At 33.6% G+C, this 14,636-nt stretch overlaps 3 protein-coding genes across 5 annotated transcripts in view; 1 reads left to right on the top strand and 2 right to left on the bottom strand.

Moving 5' to 3' along the window:
- Positions 1 to 5,411, bottom strand: part of LOC111709287 (39S ribosomal protein L32, mitochondrial) — a 13,412-nt gene extending 8,001 nt beyond the window's left edge. The window contains exons 1-4 of the mRNA XM_023482916.1: positions 5,406 to 5,411; positions 4,014 to 4,017; positions 787 to 854; positions 440 to 500 (exon numbers count right to left, since the gene is read on the bottom strand). Coding sequence (XP_023338684.1) covers positions 440 to 500; positions 787 to 848 — 123 coding nt within the window. The 5' untranslated portion in view covers positions 849 to 854; positions 4,014 to 4,017; positions 5,406 to 5,411. The remainder of the gene's footprint in view (positions 1 to 439; positions 501 to 786; positions 855 to 4,013; positions 4,018 to 5,405) is intronic.
- Positions 1 to 14,636, top strand: part of LOC111709277 (cullin-4B) — a 48,692-nt gene that overhangs the window by 3,897 nt on the left and 30,159 nt on the right. The window lies entirely within an intron of this gene.
- LOC111709283 (crossover junction endonuclease MUS81) lies at positions 915 to 10,006 on the bottom strand. 3 transcript variants are annotated; one of them, XM_023482909.1, is made up of 16 exons: positions 9,898 to 10,006; positions 9,513 to 9,643; positions 9,134 to 9,173; positions 8,660 to 9,079; positions 8,310 to 8,418; positions 7,298 to 7,403; positions 6,501 to 6,566; positions 5,676 to 5,803; positions 4,996 to 5,034; positions 4,441 to 4,532; positions 4,180 to 4,228; positions 3,014 to 3,070; positions 2,661 to 2,738; positions 2,514 to 2,575; positions 2,059 to 2,110; positions 915 to 1,271 (listed from the first exon to the last, which is right to left on the bottom strand). In XM_023482909.1, exons 1-16 carry the CDS (start codon positions 9,999 to 10,001, stop codon positions 1,179 to 1,181), a joined length of 1,626 nt encoding a protein of 541 aa, XP_023338677.1. In that variant the 5' UTR covers positions 10,002 to 10,006; the 3' UTR covers positions 915 to 1,178. The 3 variants fall into 3 exon arrangements, with proteins under 3 accessions (XP_023338677.1, XP_023338676.1, XP_023338675.1); XM_023482908.1 differs by having other exon boundaries at positions 8,660 to 8,983; positions 9,020 to 9,173; XM_023482907.1 differs by having other exon boundaries at positions 8,660 to 9,173.

Raw genomic sequence — 14,636 nt, forward strand, 5'->3', positions numbered from 1 at the left:
AAATCAAATCAAATCAAATCAAATATTTATTGCACGAAGATTAGAATTTATACAATATAAATATCACATAGAAAAGTATAATCCTCGTGAGGGAAAATTAATCTGGGGGGGCCAGGTTTTCATAATTTTCCCCATAGCTTAGTGACAGGAGGGGGGGAATCTGGACGAAAGGACGAGTAGGTGGGGTGGAAGAAAATATAAACATGATAATAAACAATATATTGCTCAGCTCTATCAAACCAATACAGTAACAAATGTTTAAAGGGTACTGTTATATCTCTGAAATTGCGCTCTTTGTAGAGAGTCACTTGAAATTACGCTTAAAGTCCCTTAAAGGGGGGGGGGGCTTGAATTTCTTTATGCTGTGGGCAGTTGGTGTTTAATTTTTTAATAGAAAATTTATTCCACTGAATCAATCTTTAATAATTCGTAAATGAACCTGTACTAGGTGTCTTTGCAGTGGGACTGGGGCCACCAGAGCAAGTCCGGGATCCATAAATCTAAAAAATTTATTTGTATATTTTTAATTCTTTATTTATTATCTAGAGTTTCAAATGATTTCCCCTACTTCATGATTTTGTTATTTTCCTCAATTCAGCGCAGAAAATAACTTTTGAAAAGCGAAAAATATCTTTTCAAGAATCATATAACCCTGACATCAGATAAATCTTTTTTAAAATGACAATAAATACCATTGGCATTATAATTTATAACGAATCTAGGAATTAATTTATGAAATTAAAAAATTAACATTGTTAATTTCAATAAATCAATTACTATGTTAACCTGTAAATAATTGATTCCACCATGTAATCAAATCTTCGTGTAACATTTCTAATCAAATTCATTTTTCTGAAACAAGAAAATCAATTTAGAATTCAATAACAGCGTTTAGAGATCATATTTTTCTGAGTCAACACAAACAGGTTTTCTTTTATACGTGCATATCCTTTTAATCATTACGTATAAATATTATCTACATTCAAATTTGTAAAGAAACTTATATCTAATGAATGCAAATTATGTAATTCAGAAAACCAAAAACTTTCAAAATTAGGACAAAATTCAGGCTTAAAAATATCCGTTTATATGAAAAAAAAGAAGACCTCCGAAATAAAAGATGAACGAAGAAAAAACATTTTTAAACCAAAAAAACATTTAACGAAATTAAAGAAAAACTAGGAAATATCCAACTGAGTCCAAAACTTGAGCAGAGCCTCAGCGAGAGCCTTAGGAATCTTTCTCTTACTCTGCAACCCATAGCTGATATCCTAGATTGAAAATTTAAATAAGAAAATCCACGAGAAGCCGCCCCCCCCCCTCCCTCTCCCACAAATAATGATCTTTAACTAAACATGGACCAGACTTAATGAATAACTTGAGGTAATTGAACCACATACCACAAATTCAACCAGTTACCGTGGCAATGGGTTCAGAAGAAAAATGACTCAATTTAGTCTATTCATTAAGTTCGGTCCCAGGCAATATTTGTCTTAACAAACTTTCCACTTTCATAGCTAAATTTAATTTTAACAAAAATTTCTAGAAAACATATTTTTTTTTACCCTGCTTTAAAATTCTTGCTGTAAAGTGCACTAAAAGTACCAATGGCCCCTCTTTTTTTCTAGCATTTTAGACATTTTGACACCAAGACTAAGTTGTGGAGGTTCAGGTAAGTCGTCTTTAAGTCCAGAAGTAATAGTTTCCAAACCAAATATATAAAATCATGTTTTAAGATTATGTTTTACTTTTTACAATTAAAATACAGAGTTACCCACAAAGAATGAGACTTCACGAGACGAATGTACAGAATGTATACTGTCTGTTTCCTCATATTTATGATTCCCTGCTACCGTAAACTTGTTTCTTTCTTTGCCTAATCATTAAATAAGCCATAAAAAGATTATACTTTAGGCAGAAAACTTAACTTAGCCTCGGAATCGTCATATTTCACGAGTTTCAAGTCGTCTGTACAATCTTATCCTTCGTGGGTATCCCTGTGCATACAGTTCTCTGATTTGGTTTGTTGGTGTCGCTATAAGTATCCTCTACAATTACCTGAATGAGTTGAAGTTGCTGCTGCTGAGAATCTACACTAAGAAGAGCATCTCTGGAAAATCAAATATGTTTATGTGTTTATGTTAGGATTATTTTCAGGACTCCTGGTGGAGTATATAAGAAAATTTCCGATTGTTGTCATGATATTCATATGGTTGCATATATCACATTTACATACAGAGTATATTATATTCTAAAGCACTGGAATGTAGAAAATTGATATTATACTTATCAACAATATTGATGCATTAAATAAAAACAATTAAATTACATGGCACAATTTTGTTTAAAATTGTAGCTAAAGTAAATTTCAAATTTTTAACTTAAATAGACTTTACAAGGTTGCAAAAAGTATTTTTTAATGTATACAATATAGCCCTTCTTTAGACACACCCTACCCTATACCCCACTCCTTAGTTCTATTAATCTTTGCAATTAATGTAATTTTAGCAAACCTGAACAGTTTTGGTGTCTTAAATTCTTCCACAATTCCCTGTGCCATATCAACAGTCAATCCCTAACAGAGCATTTATTTGAAGGTCTATTTTTTTTAATTATCTTTTGTAAATGTAGTTAAAAACAGAAATAGTAATAGAATTTACCTTAAGTTTTAGTAGCATTTTGGCAAATATTTCCTTCAGAGACATCTTGCGGTTTTTTCTCGAACTATTATTCATCTCCTAATGAGAATTAAGTTATTTCATAGTTCTCATTCTTTATATTTAATTAATCTATCGTCAATGCATAATTCACTGTGAATTTGAAAGAAGAAGACGATCAAATTCTTGCAACATTACTAGTCCAACTTTGTAACCTAATAGCTCCTTTAGTTTTCATTTTACGCACCAGTATAAGAAAGACATAGATTTACCTAGATAAATCCATTATAGATTCAAATTATTTTTGTGCTTCTCAAAAGTTCTTCAACAAGAGGAGTTATGATTGAGAATTTGACCTGAAAGGTTAACAGGGTATGATCTCTATCAGTCACCAAACCTTCGGATAGATCAACCTAAATTAAAAAAACGTAAACAAAATATGAGAACATTACCACCAGCTATTTTCAATTTCGTGTATTTAGTGTAATCATGCAGTTTTTCAGTGAAATAAATATACTATATGTAAGATCGGTGGCCGAATTTAAAGAATTTGAGCGGCGGTTTAAATTTAAGCCGCGGCTTAAATATGGTTGGTTCCATATCAAATGTTTCAAGATTTAAGCCGGCGCTAAATTTAAACCGGGTTTTGGCGGATTTTGGCGAATTTAAACCGTGGCTCAAATTCTTTAAATTCCATCTCTGAGTATCTTTTATAAACTATTGTGTTCAGGGCGTTCAACGTCAAGAAGTTCTCCAGATCGTTCAACAGAGAAATCCTAGCTTCACTCTACTAATCCAACAAATCTCAACTAATACATCAAACCTACAATTAGTCTTAAAACATGCAAATTATTAATCTTTGTTGTCCTGCTCCCCTCTAATACCTCCGACGGAAGGACCCTGAACAGGATATTCTACATCCTGATACTGTATCCCTGATCTAATGGTCCTCCTCTAGATCAAATACTACTAATCTAGATTACGATCCTTATGATCAATGTGAGAAAGTTATTACCTGGTCCTGAAAAAGGATATTTGAAAAGACATATGAAAATCTCAACTCAACTATAAAAAGCTCATTATTAGATTTCGTACCCGAGACTATAGGCTGCAAACCTCCGGACAAATCAACATTGTAAGAGAACTTTTGATTTATATGAATTTAAATAACTTTTAACCTGGAGAAAAGTTATTATTTATGGCTACCAATATTATTGCCGTATGCAATTAACATAACCATGAACTGATATATTGTGTTTTCAGTTCACGGTTGTATCCTTATTAAACTGTCCACCTGAAATTTATATAAGATAGACAATCAATGCTAACTGAGATGAGCCGAAGAAAGAGTTTATGCTTGCTTTTATGTTTGTAGCAAACTTACCCGGACTCCTATAGGTAAAATGAGCACACTATGTACGCAGTTATACACAGTGCAATTCGTTTTTTCTATTCAAATTAAATCAATGTACTGTACAGTACAGTTCAGTACAGTACAGTATAGTGCAGTACACCATCCTACCTGAGTACAACTTTTTAAATCCAGTGCACTGTATTTATTTTCTAGCAACCTACCAACAGACAAATCAAAGTCGAGAAATTGAAAGAAATAAAAATAAATGAAAATAGTTAAATATTTTGTTTACAAAACCGAGAATATAGATTGAGGTATTTCAATTTGATGTCTAAAAGTTAAATTGGGAAAATTGTTTTCAACCAGTAAAAATTGGGAAATTGCTAAATTACAAATATCATTTATCAAATTTTAACTTTGTTTTATTTCCTTGTGAACAGTGTTAAGTACTCAATTGTACCCTTCTGATCTTTGGTCCGGACAACAGAAAATCCCTCCTGTACTGCAGTGTTTGCTATTGCCTAAACCATCTTTATTATTGTTTACTTCCTTGTCCTGATCAAGCTAAAACCAGTTTAAACATACATTTAATAGATTCTGTCTTCCAATTCATAAATTAAGTTTTATGGTGATTACTTTAAATTTTTTTTAGCTTTCACTGTCTCTTAAAGATTTTAAAATCCTTGGGCATAAATTCTTTAATCCGGACTCGACATTTTTTTTACCCCGATCCATGAAATGAACTACCTATACCCATGATCCCGATCGCTCAATATTGATATCTACAGTGGGCACTATTGAATTTAACGCAGCTACTCTGCTTGATATCTTGATTTTGTATATATCTGAATCTCTCTGTTTTCTCAATGGATGAACACAAAATTCCTTGGCTTCTGATTGGCTGTTTAATCTGTAGTTTTACAAAAGATTTAGATTTAGTATTGATCTTAATATCCACATACAGGAGTTATTTAGAGTATCTACCTGGTTAATGGCAGCTTCAGTCACCATCCCTCCACGCGCCTGTAACAACATTTTTGGATATTTTTTAAATCTAACCTTTTATTACACCAACAGTGAGAGAGAGGAATAGATTTAGACATTACAGGGATTACAGGGTAACTAGATGAATTGTAGAATTTACACGGGGGAAAAAAACTTTAAGAAATTAAGGTATTAATAAGAAATAAAAAATCTTCCCCAAGAAACAAAGATTCATTAAGATGACTAAAATTGATCCAATTCAACCCGAAACCTAATTAAGAAACAAAAAATAAGATAGGAAAGCTGAACCCTGACCACCATTCGGAATATACCATATACCATATACAATAACCATGGCTCGGCCCACCCGGTCTCTTACATACATCCATCCCTTACGTACAGGATAAGACTAAAAGTGAATTTTTACTGTTTCTTTATATTCAAGAATCCCAGCAATTAACTGTTAACTTGTTTCTTTCTTTGCCAAATCATAAAAAAATAATATACTTTTAAAGGCACAATTGGCTGAATTTACGCGTGGAATCTACAAATGTCAAGAATTTCTGATCGTCTTTACAGTCTCATCCTTTGTGGTTACTATGATAGGTACGGCCGGAAGTCACAGAGGACCAGAAACTTAAATAGAAACTTTTATTTGTTGCATTTTGATCTGAATTTACCTGTCCCCAGTTTTGTTTCTGGACAGAGAAATCTTCTATAAGATAATAGAGATGAGTTAATCCGCTGGATTTCATTCTAAACTTCTGTTCTTCGTATCTTCCATCCTTTACACTACTCCACAGGTCGTCTTCATACCGTAAATATTAAATTTTAGAAGAATACTAGTACTACTGTTTATTGGATTAAGTATCTTACGTGTAACCTCACACACTTCTGACCTGTACACATCACCCGCTATACTACACTTAAGACTTACTGACAAATGGTTTTACAGCATTTGGTAGGATAGGTGGCCGCAGCGCTCGGCCCCCTCGCCTGTCCTAGATACAGCGCCCGGCTAACATACCTAACCTTACCCTCTAATAGTACAAAATAAACAGCTTTTGTATGTCCTATATCGCAGTAGGTCGAAAGTTTAGAAGCTCATGAAGTTCAGAGGAGACTGGAGGGGATACTGCGTAAAGACGATGTAACCTTACCGTCTTTTGTAAAGAAGAAATTGTATAAACATGGAAGAAAAAGAAAAAAATGTAAGTTACCAAGTAACTTATCACAAGTAATAATTACTAAAATCGGCAAATGCTGTCTCGCTTGTTTTTTGGGCGTTGGTTTGTTCGTCTGTTTGAATGTGTCTAATTTCTCTGTAAATTGACGCATTTCTGCTTCAGAACTAAAAAAAGAAACTGTCAGAACTACAAATTTTTAAGCCAGAGAAACGACAAAATCTTCTACATTTTTGATCAAATAAAAGGGTATTGATGTGAATCGGGTATGCTCGTTTTTAAATGGAGGGACACATGAAATTAGTCTCTTTGAGTTATTACCTAAACGTTTTCTTTCCACTAGAAAAGGGAGAACCAGTTCTCTCGGTGCACGCTGTTGGAACTGCCCTGGTTAACATTTCTCTGTTAATTGTTTGTGAAAAGTTTACCGTTAAAGAACTTATTACTAGAGCCTCTCTTATTTTCTAACAGGGGTGTATATATTTAAGAATAATTCCCCACCTGGGGGGATGATGTTTTTTGAGGATCTGGAGAAAAAACTGGAGGGCAAGTTTTTTCATCCTTTTTCGTACTGTTTACCCAACAATTTATTTTTTCCCCAGAAAAAATATTTATATTCCCCAATTCAGCGAACAAAGCCCTTAAACATTTCTAATTTCTGGGGATAAAATGATTTTCAAAAAAAGGAGGGGAATGATTTTTCACAAAACAAAATATACACCCCTGGTTTCTTATCCTTTAATCTATGCAACCTATAATATTTTATACTATGAATTCTGATAAATCAAGTTATTTTACGACTATGAATTAGAAAATAAGAATTTGAGGCAAAAAAATACTAGTATCCAAAAAACTATCTTTTAGACATTGTAGCACTGATCATGGTTCAATTAATTTTTTTTGATATTTTTAAAATCTATGGAACATTTCCATACCGATTTATATCAACAAGAGGTATGTAGCACCAAAACTTGAAAAAGTAAGAAAGTTTGAAATTTGTCTGAAACAATAGACAGATTTTTTTCAATTTATTTGATCAATCGAATATTTTTTCTTCTACCGGACCTAAGTGTATTTTTGTACACTGAAAAAGTTCAACAATCATGTGTAAGCTTTACCTGGAATAGGTTGAACTCTCTCCCTGGCAATCCAGAGAAAATCCCCGATATTGAGATTACGCCGGTCATACTGTACACTACACGATTCAAGATGGCGGACTGTCTCCTGATAGATAAAGAAAATTCATTTTTGGTCACGCCAGTCAATATTCAAAGTATCTGATCAGAAGTATTTTCTTTAGAAAAATAATGTCAAACTTCATAAATTCAAAGACTGATGGAATGTTAAAAAATAAAAAAATTGAAGATATTTTTATGCGGAAAAAATCTATTGATCAGGACAATAATGAGTTGAAATTCCAAAAGGACCCTATCAAAATGATGACCCCCCCCCCAGGTTGTGTTGTTGATCGTTATGGATCGTTTTGGAAAAATATTGAACAAAACTTACAAGATAACTGTGTTAGGTTGTAAAGTTTGCTTTTATTAAACTTCGCAATATCTCTATCCTTTGCAACATTTTTGAATCGTTTTTTGCATTTATCTTCTGTCAGGGTCGAAATTTGACATAGATAAAAAAGGTGTTCAAAAAACGTTTGCTTTTCTAACACAATGCCAATTTTTGAACCAGAAAAAATAAAGGAAAAAAATTACCCCAAAACGAACCAACTACCCCCAGGCCGCTGACAGGTACGGGTAAAAGTGTTTAGCTTGTCAAGATATAATTATTATTTAAATAATTACTAATTACCCCAGCTCATAACATCAAAAAATAAATCTGACGTCAATATGCATGGTTATCACTCTTGATCCCTATCCTAACGTCACAGTGAGAGGAGAAAGGCCAACCACAACAATATCTCGTCCGAGTCACATTAACCTAATTTTCTCATCAAAGTCACCTCGAAATCCTTGTCCTTCCAATATTGTTTTTTATGCTCAACCTTTGGAGATACAAATATTTTTTAAAACTCTTTTTTTTTTGTTATAATATTGGAAGGAAGAGTAATTCGAGGTTGCTCGGACGAGAAAATTATTGTGGTTGGAATTCCTCCCTTCTCGCAGCGCTCACCTGCTTTAATGTTTTCCTTCCCCCTGCTCCTCCTCCTGTTATTTCAGTGTTGTCAACACACAGCAGAATATCAAAGGATCCGCGTTTTAAAGTAAACTCAGAGTTATTCCTAATCAATCAATCAATCATTAAACACATTATTAGAATTTAAAGGACTAGCATTATCATTTTTGAAATTAAACTTTTTGGCTTATTTCTTTTTGATTCCTTCTTTAAATACTTCAAAAACAATCAAGAAAAGAAGTTTACATCAAAAGCAATAATTCAATTTGTTCCATTTGCTACCTTACCCATATACCAGCATCTAACTACCTAATAATCGCGTCTATTATGTTTTTTTTTGTTCCTACCTATTCTGTCTTGGAGCACTCATAGCTTCACAAACAGTCAAATTCTTCTGTAGTTTATGAACAGGGTTAAGAACCTCATCTGGTAAATCTGTCAAGTATCTGAGGGAACCCGGACCTCTCAAATCTGCTCCGGAGAAGTTTGAACCTGAAGCTTTCTCCTGGTCATCAGGAGGAAGAGAGAATGAGTCCGAAAAGCTTAAATCTGTCAGATTAATATCAAAATTGCCTTCACTGGTTCGGCTTGAGGTCCCAGGAAGACTGGAGGTCCCAGGTAGACTGAAGGTCCCAAGTTGACAAGAGGTCCCAGGTAGACTGGAGGTCCCAGGTAGACTGGAGGTCCCAGGAAGACTGGAGGTCCCAGGTAGACTGGAGGTCCCAGGTTGACTAGAGGTCCCAAGTTGACAAGAGGTCCCAAGTTGACTGGAGGTCCCAAGTTGACAGGAGGTCCCAAGTTGACAAGAGGTCCCCAGTTGAGTTGAGGTTGACGGGGATTCTTTTCTTCTTGTTGAATTGCCTAAATTATCATTTGTTAAAAAAAAAACACTATATGTGCTTTAGAGCATAGAATTAATATTCTATACAGGCTGACGATAATTTTTTTTTAAAAGGTTTAAAACACATAAAGTAAAAAAATTACGCCTTTTGGCATGCGAATCTGTTCAAAAGGAAAAGTTTTAATTTTAAACTTATTTTTTCCTGGTGTTCCAAAACTTTTTTAAAGAAGATAATCGTCACTCGTCAGCTATACCTAACATCTTAGGGGAAAAAATATTTTCAAACAAGGAGGGATGTTTTTTCGAGAAAATGTTTATTTTGTTGCAACTAAAATGCGTTTCTTGACAAATAAACTAACCTGAGATATTTTGTGAATATTCATTGTTTTCCACAGATAATATTCTAGCAGCAAGTAAGACACCCTTCTCTGTGATATTGTACTTGCACGGATTCGACCACTTCGAGATCAGGGCGTGCTTCGTTAGCGTACTAAAATAGAATTACAATGAACCTTAAAACATCATCTAATTATTAATCTATTCTTTATCCGTCTCCCAACATATAATAATTTTTTAGCGAAATATCATTTATTTGGCAGATAATTTTAGACAAATATGGTAGCAAGTCGCGCAATGTTACAAACTATGTGGTTTTACAGGATACAGAATTGGTCTGAATAAAAATAAAGCAATTTTTTTCTTATCTTTTTAAGCTTTATTTGACTTTCAACAAGTATTTCTAACCTGACACTTGACCAAGCTGTATAAAACTCAGAATGCGCGTTTTTGAGTGAAAATGATTGATCGCTAAGTGGTTGGGCATGCTTCTGCAAATCCGGTTTCATCATATAGCCGATATAATCATCTCTCTTAACAAAGATTCATCAGATTTCCTTCCTTGAAAGGCATCTTTTTCTTTTATACTTTCCTCAATAAAATACACGGTTATTTCAAAGCTAAATTGGTTTTAAAATTAGTGTATTACTATATAAATTGAATTAATTTGGTTAGTAAAAATCATCTTTAATAACCTTACCCTGGATTGCTGATAGAGAGCGACTAGTACAGCATATGCTCCACTTCTATACTTAGGAACATACTCCCGTCCTTTCTTCTTCTTCTTCTTCTTCTCTCCACCTTGAGAAACTACACCACCACCACCATCCTCTTCACCATCACCACCATCCTCATCATCAACCTCCAGACCAATATCGGAGAGTGCAGAGGAGTTCTTAGTTCGACCTCGGGCTCCACCCCCGCGGCCTCGACGAGCCCGAGGATTAAAAACAGGATCTTTGGCCAGTAGTTGGGAAATAAGGGAACCGGTGCCAGAACTGGGGTTGGTGCTGCGGCTAGGACCAGGAATGGAATCTGAGGTGGAATTTCCAGGGTCATCTATCCTCGCCTTTCCTCTGCCTTACAACAATGATTTTTGGAATTTAAAGAAAATCAAGTTTTAAACTTTCATGCAATTAAGCCTTATTTTTAGCCGGGTCCAAACTCGATAGTAAATTGTGATTTTTATTTGAATTATCTCGTGCTTTGTAGTTGAATAAAAATATAAAATGAATTATGAGTAAATAAATAATTCCTTTAATGTAGAAAAAATAAAAATATATCTATTTATGTCATTGTAATGGGTATTATCAAGTGTTACGGTCGGTGTAAAAATACTTTCAATTTAATCTCACACAAACAAGAAAAAGTAAAAATCCCGGCAAAAACTTTTTCGCATGCTTAATAGTATATTATAATGACATATATAGTTTACTTCAATTTTACTCAACTTAATAAATATATTCAGAAATTTTAATAATTATACAATTTATACATTTGTATATATAACAATGTTAATACTGCTCTTTTGACTTAGATGTTAAAAATAAAATAAAAATTTATCAATAGTTTTTGTTATTTAAAAATGAAGTTGCTTCCTCTCATAGGATCAGAAAACTTTCCGTAAATATGTATCTTTTCAGATCAGAGAACTGATATGTAGGACAAATAATTGTAAAACAAAAGATTGTAGGACAAATAACGTAATACCAAAATAAAGTTTTCTTTGTAATTTTCTTGTAATTTCTTATCTACTCAACGAGTGGTGTGGATTGTGGAACAGAGGTGTATATTTATAAGAATGATTTATGATGATCTAAATAAAAAAAATTTGACATCAAAAGAGAAGTTTTTTATTCTTTTTAATACTTTTTCATCAAAAATTCCTAAAATTTCCCCATAACTCATAAATTTTCACCTATTTCAACGAATAAAAATATTTAAAAAATTTGCGTTCCGCGCAAGCCATAACTTCTAGGGAAAAAAGATTTTCGTGAAACATGCCACCTTCCCCCAATATTCCTACCTCTTCCTCTACCACCTCTCCCCCTTCCTCTTTCTATGGGGTTGAACACAGGATCGTTGGCTAGCAGCTGAGATACTAAACTCTCTCCTTCTTTTCTCAAGTTTGAGCGAGAAACTGGACTTGCAGGAGAACCACTTAACAATTAATAAAATCATTAATAACTGAGAAAAATAATATTTTATTTATCTGAAATTCATTGGCTATTGACACAAAAAAACAAACTTTTAAGCGAAGAACAGTGAAGCATAAAAACCTCTCTTTATGCGATTACACGATTGCTCACCAAGATGTTCAACCGGTTAATTCTTGGTTGATTGATTTCTTTAAGGTTAGAGGTTCGAGGATTTGACCAATAGATCAATTAATCATAAATAATCTCGGCTCTAGTTCGATTTAAACATGCATTTATTAATTTCTTGAAAAAATAACAAGGGAAAAGGAAAATCATGGTTAGGTGTTTCATTAAAATAAATTGCCTTTTAACCTAATGTGCCATTTAAAAACCCTCAGGAGAAAATTTTCTCAAATTTGTTCGAGAAAAAAAACAGTTAAATAGTTAAATACCTTCAAGTAAATATACCTTGTTATGTACTTTCTGTTTCTTGTTGGACTGGAACTATCTAAACGATAATCAAAGTCAGAATTTTCAGAATTTTTTAACTATAATGATTGATATCTATTTGAAAAATAAAAGTAAATACGTCTTAAAGACAATACCTAGATTTAACTCCATACCTCCATTTATGTCTCCATTTAAGTCTCTACTCTCCATACCTCCATTGAGGTCTCTATCCACTATGCCTACATTCAGGCCTCTACTCTCCGTACCTCTAACTTCTGCAACCAGCTCGGAGTTAAACTGTTCCTGGAGTTTACAAGCAAACTCAAAATCTTCATCTTTGTCCTCCTAGAATAGGAAAACAGTTAAAATAAAAAATATCTTTCCAAACTTAAATTAATGTTTGAAAATTAGGTGTGTGTTTAGGGGCAAGATGAAAAATACCTGCGATTGTAGTGAAACTTCTAAATCTGAAATGTGTTGATTTCCGTTTTGGCTCAATCTAAACATTTACCGATTGATATTTGTTCAGTGGATTTTAAAGAAATTTATGCATGAAAGCTAGAAAATTTTGATAAGATTTTTGTTTTGTTTTATAAATTGATTTTCTAAGAAAAAATGTAATTGAAATTCACCCCTCACCTAAGTGCCAGTTCAAAATCTCTATCTTCTTGACTCTTCTCTTGTTCTTCTACGGATGTCCCATCTTCTTCTTCAAACACAGAAGAAAGAAGAATTTTCTTAGCGGATTTAACTTTGCTTGGAATCTCTGTTGTGTTTTCGAGTTTTGAGGATTTATACTTAGAGTAGCGAGAGGAACTTGCTACCGGAGAATTCGGAGATTTTAAGCAATTTGATTGTCTAGAATATGGAAAACCAGAAACACTTGGAGAATATTTTGATTTCTGAGGTTCAGGCGACGAACTAGGTTTAGGAGAGAATGAGAATTGTGGACTGTAAGCGTGAGGTGAATAAATGCCATTGTCAGATAATTCCAAAGAATTAGATCCGCAGGGTTCAGGTGAACTCAAACTTCTTCTTAACTTATTGGATGAAGATGGAGGGTCGTCAAGGGACCTTTTCCGTTTTAGCTCTTCATTTTCGAACTCTTGTTGGCTGAAAACAATATTGATATAAGATTACAACGATGGTTTTGTCTGAATTGTTATTACCTAAGCTGTAATGCTAAATTGAAATCTTCATCATCGTCTTCACTGAAAACAACTTGTTCAGCGGCATTCTTTGCAAGGTCGTTGTTGAAATCCACCATCTTTGACTTTTCTGGACTAGACTCAAATATCTTCATCATGGCTTTATGATAATAATTCAGATGGTGTATCTTTCGACCTACGCATATCTACTATACTCCACTTCTGACCTTCGCAACATCCACTATACTACACTTCCCACCTACTAGCATGTGGTTTTACAACTGTAACTTGGATATGTGGCCGCAGCGCCTGGCCCACTGTCCTGTCCTTTCCGCGGCGCTCGAACCCCTAAGCCTTACCTAAACCTCAAATAATAGAAAATAAAACAGCTGTCGTAGGTCCGATATTGCAGTAGGTAGGAAGTTCAGTAGAGGGGATATTGCGTATAGACGATGTAACTTTACCGTGCTGACCTAATTCATTGAAAATTTACATAGAATTAAATAAAAAATGTTTAAATGGTAGTTAAATAAGATATTCAAAATGCCTGATGTTTGTCAAGGGGTTCCTTGTAGCATTATGAACCGGGGAAATCGGAAAGTTTAAATTTGCTGATTTCATTTGATTATTATGCTCTTCCAGCTTTCGGTCCAATCTGTAGCAAAAGTGATTTAAACACTTAAAACATTAGTTAGTCAAAATTAATATTGATTGACTAAGCAATTCAACTCTCTTCAAAATAAATTATAGCCTCAAAATAGATTTGGTATTGCACCACAAATTTTTTTTTATCAAAAAATGACTTAGAGGAAAATATGTCTTTAAAATGAAAAAAAAATTGTAAGCCAATGTTACATTTTGACAATTCCCAAAAGGTTGAAATATCCCTTGCCTCGTAACTTAAAAATTGATAAACCCTCTCAAAACAATTTGAACTAGTTTACGTGTGACCTGGCACAAATAGTCTTCCCAAACCCTGAGAGCAGCATACAGTGCTTCCCAGAAATCATCGGCAGCGGATACTTCTCTTTAAAAATAATCTTTTCAGTGGCCGAATTTAATGAATTTGAGCCGCGGTTTAAATTTAAGCCGCGGCTTAAATATGGTTGGTTCCACTTAAATTTGTATCAAATGTTTCAAGATTTAAGCCGGCACTTAATTTAAACCGGAATTTGGCGGATTTAAACTGCGGCTCAAATTCTTTAAATTCCATCTCAGATTATCGAAATAAAATGTTTCAAGTTGGTTTTTATTTCATTTTTCTGAAAAAATTTTCTTTGTAATTTTATTTTCTTGGTTTACCTAAAGATTCAATGCACATATTGTAGATCTTTGTCAGAGGTAAGTTCTCCTTCTGTACCGCTTCTTCCTAGAATATCATATCAATTTTTGGGTATTAATTGGCCTAGGT

This window comes from Eurytemora carolleeae, unplaced genomic scaffold, assembly GCF_000591075.1.
Source record: "Eurytemora carolleeae unplaced genomic scaffold, Eaff_2.0 scaffold895, whole genome shotgun sequence".
Lineage (NCBI taxonomy): Eukaryota > Metazoa > Arthropoda > Copepoda > Calanoida > Temoridae > Eurytemora > Eurytemora carolleeae.

Excerpts from the sequence above, each read along its gene's own strand:
- LOC111709283 (XM_023482907.1), bottom strand. The coding sequence starts at position 10,001 with ATGATGAAACCGGATTTGCAGAAGCATGCCCAACCACTTAGCGATCAA. Across the intron at positions 9,174-9,512 it reads ATATTCACAAAATATCTCAG|GCAATTCAACAAGAAGAAAA; the intron begins GTTAGTTTATTT and ends ATGATAATTTAG. Across the intron at positions 6,567-7,297 it reads GAGAGTTCAACCTATTCCAG|GGCAGTTCCAACAGCGTGCA; the intron begins GTAAAGCTTACA and ends AATGTTAACCAG.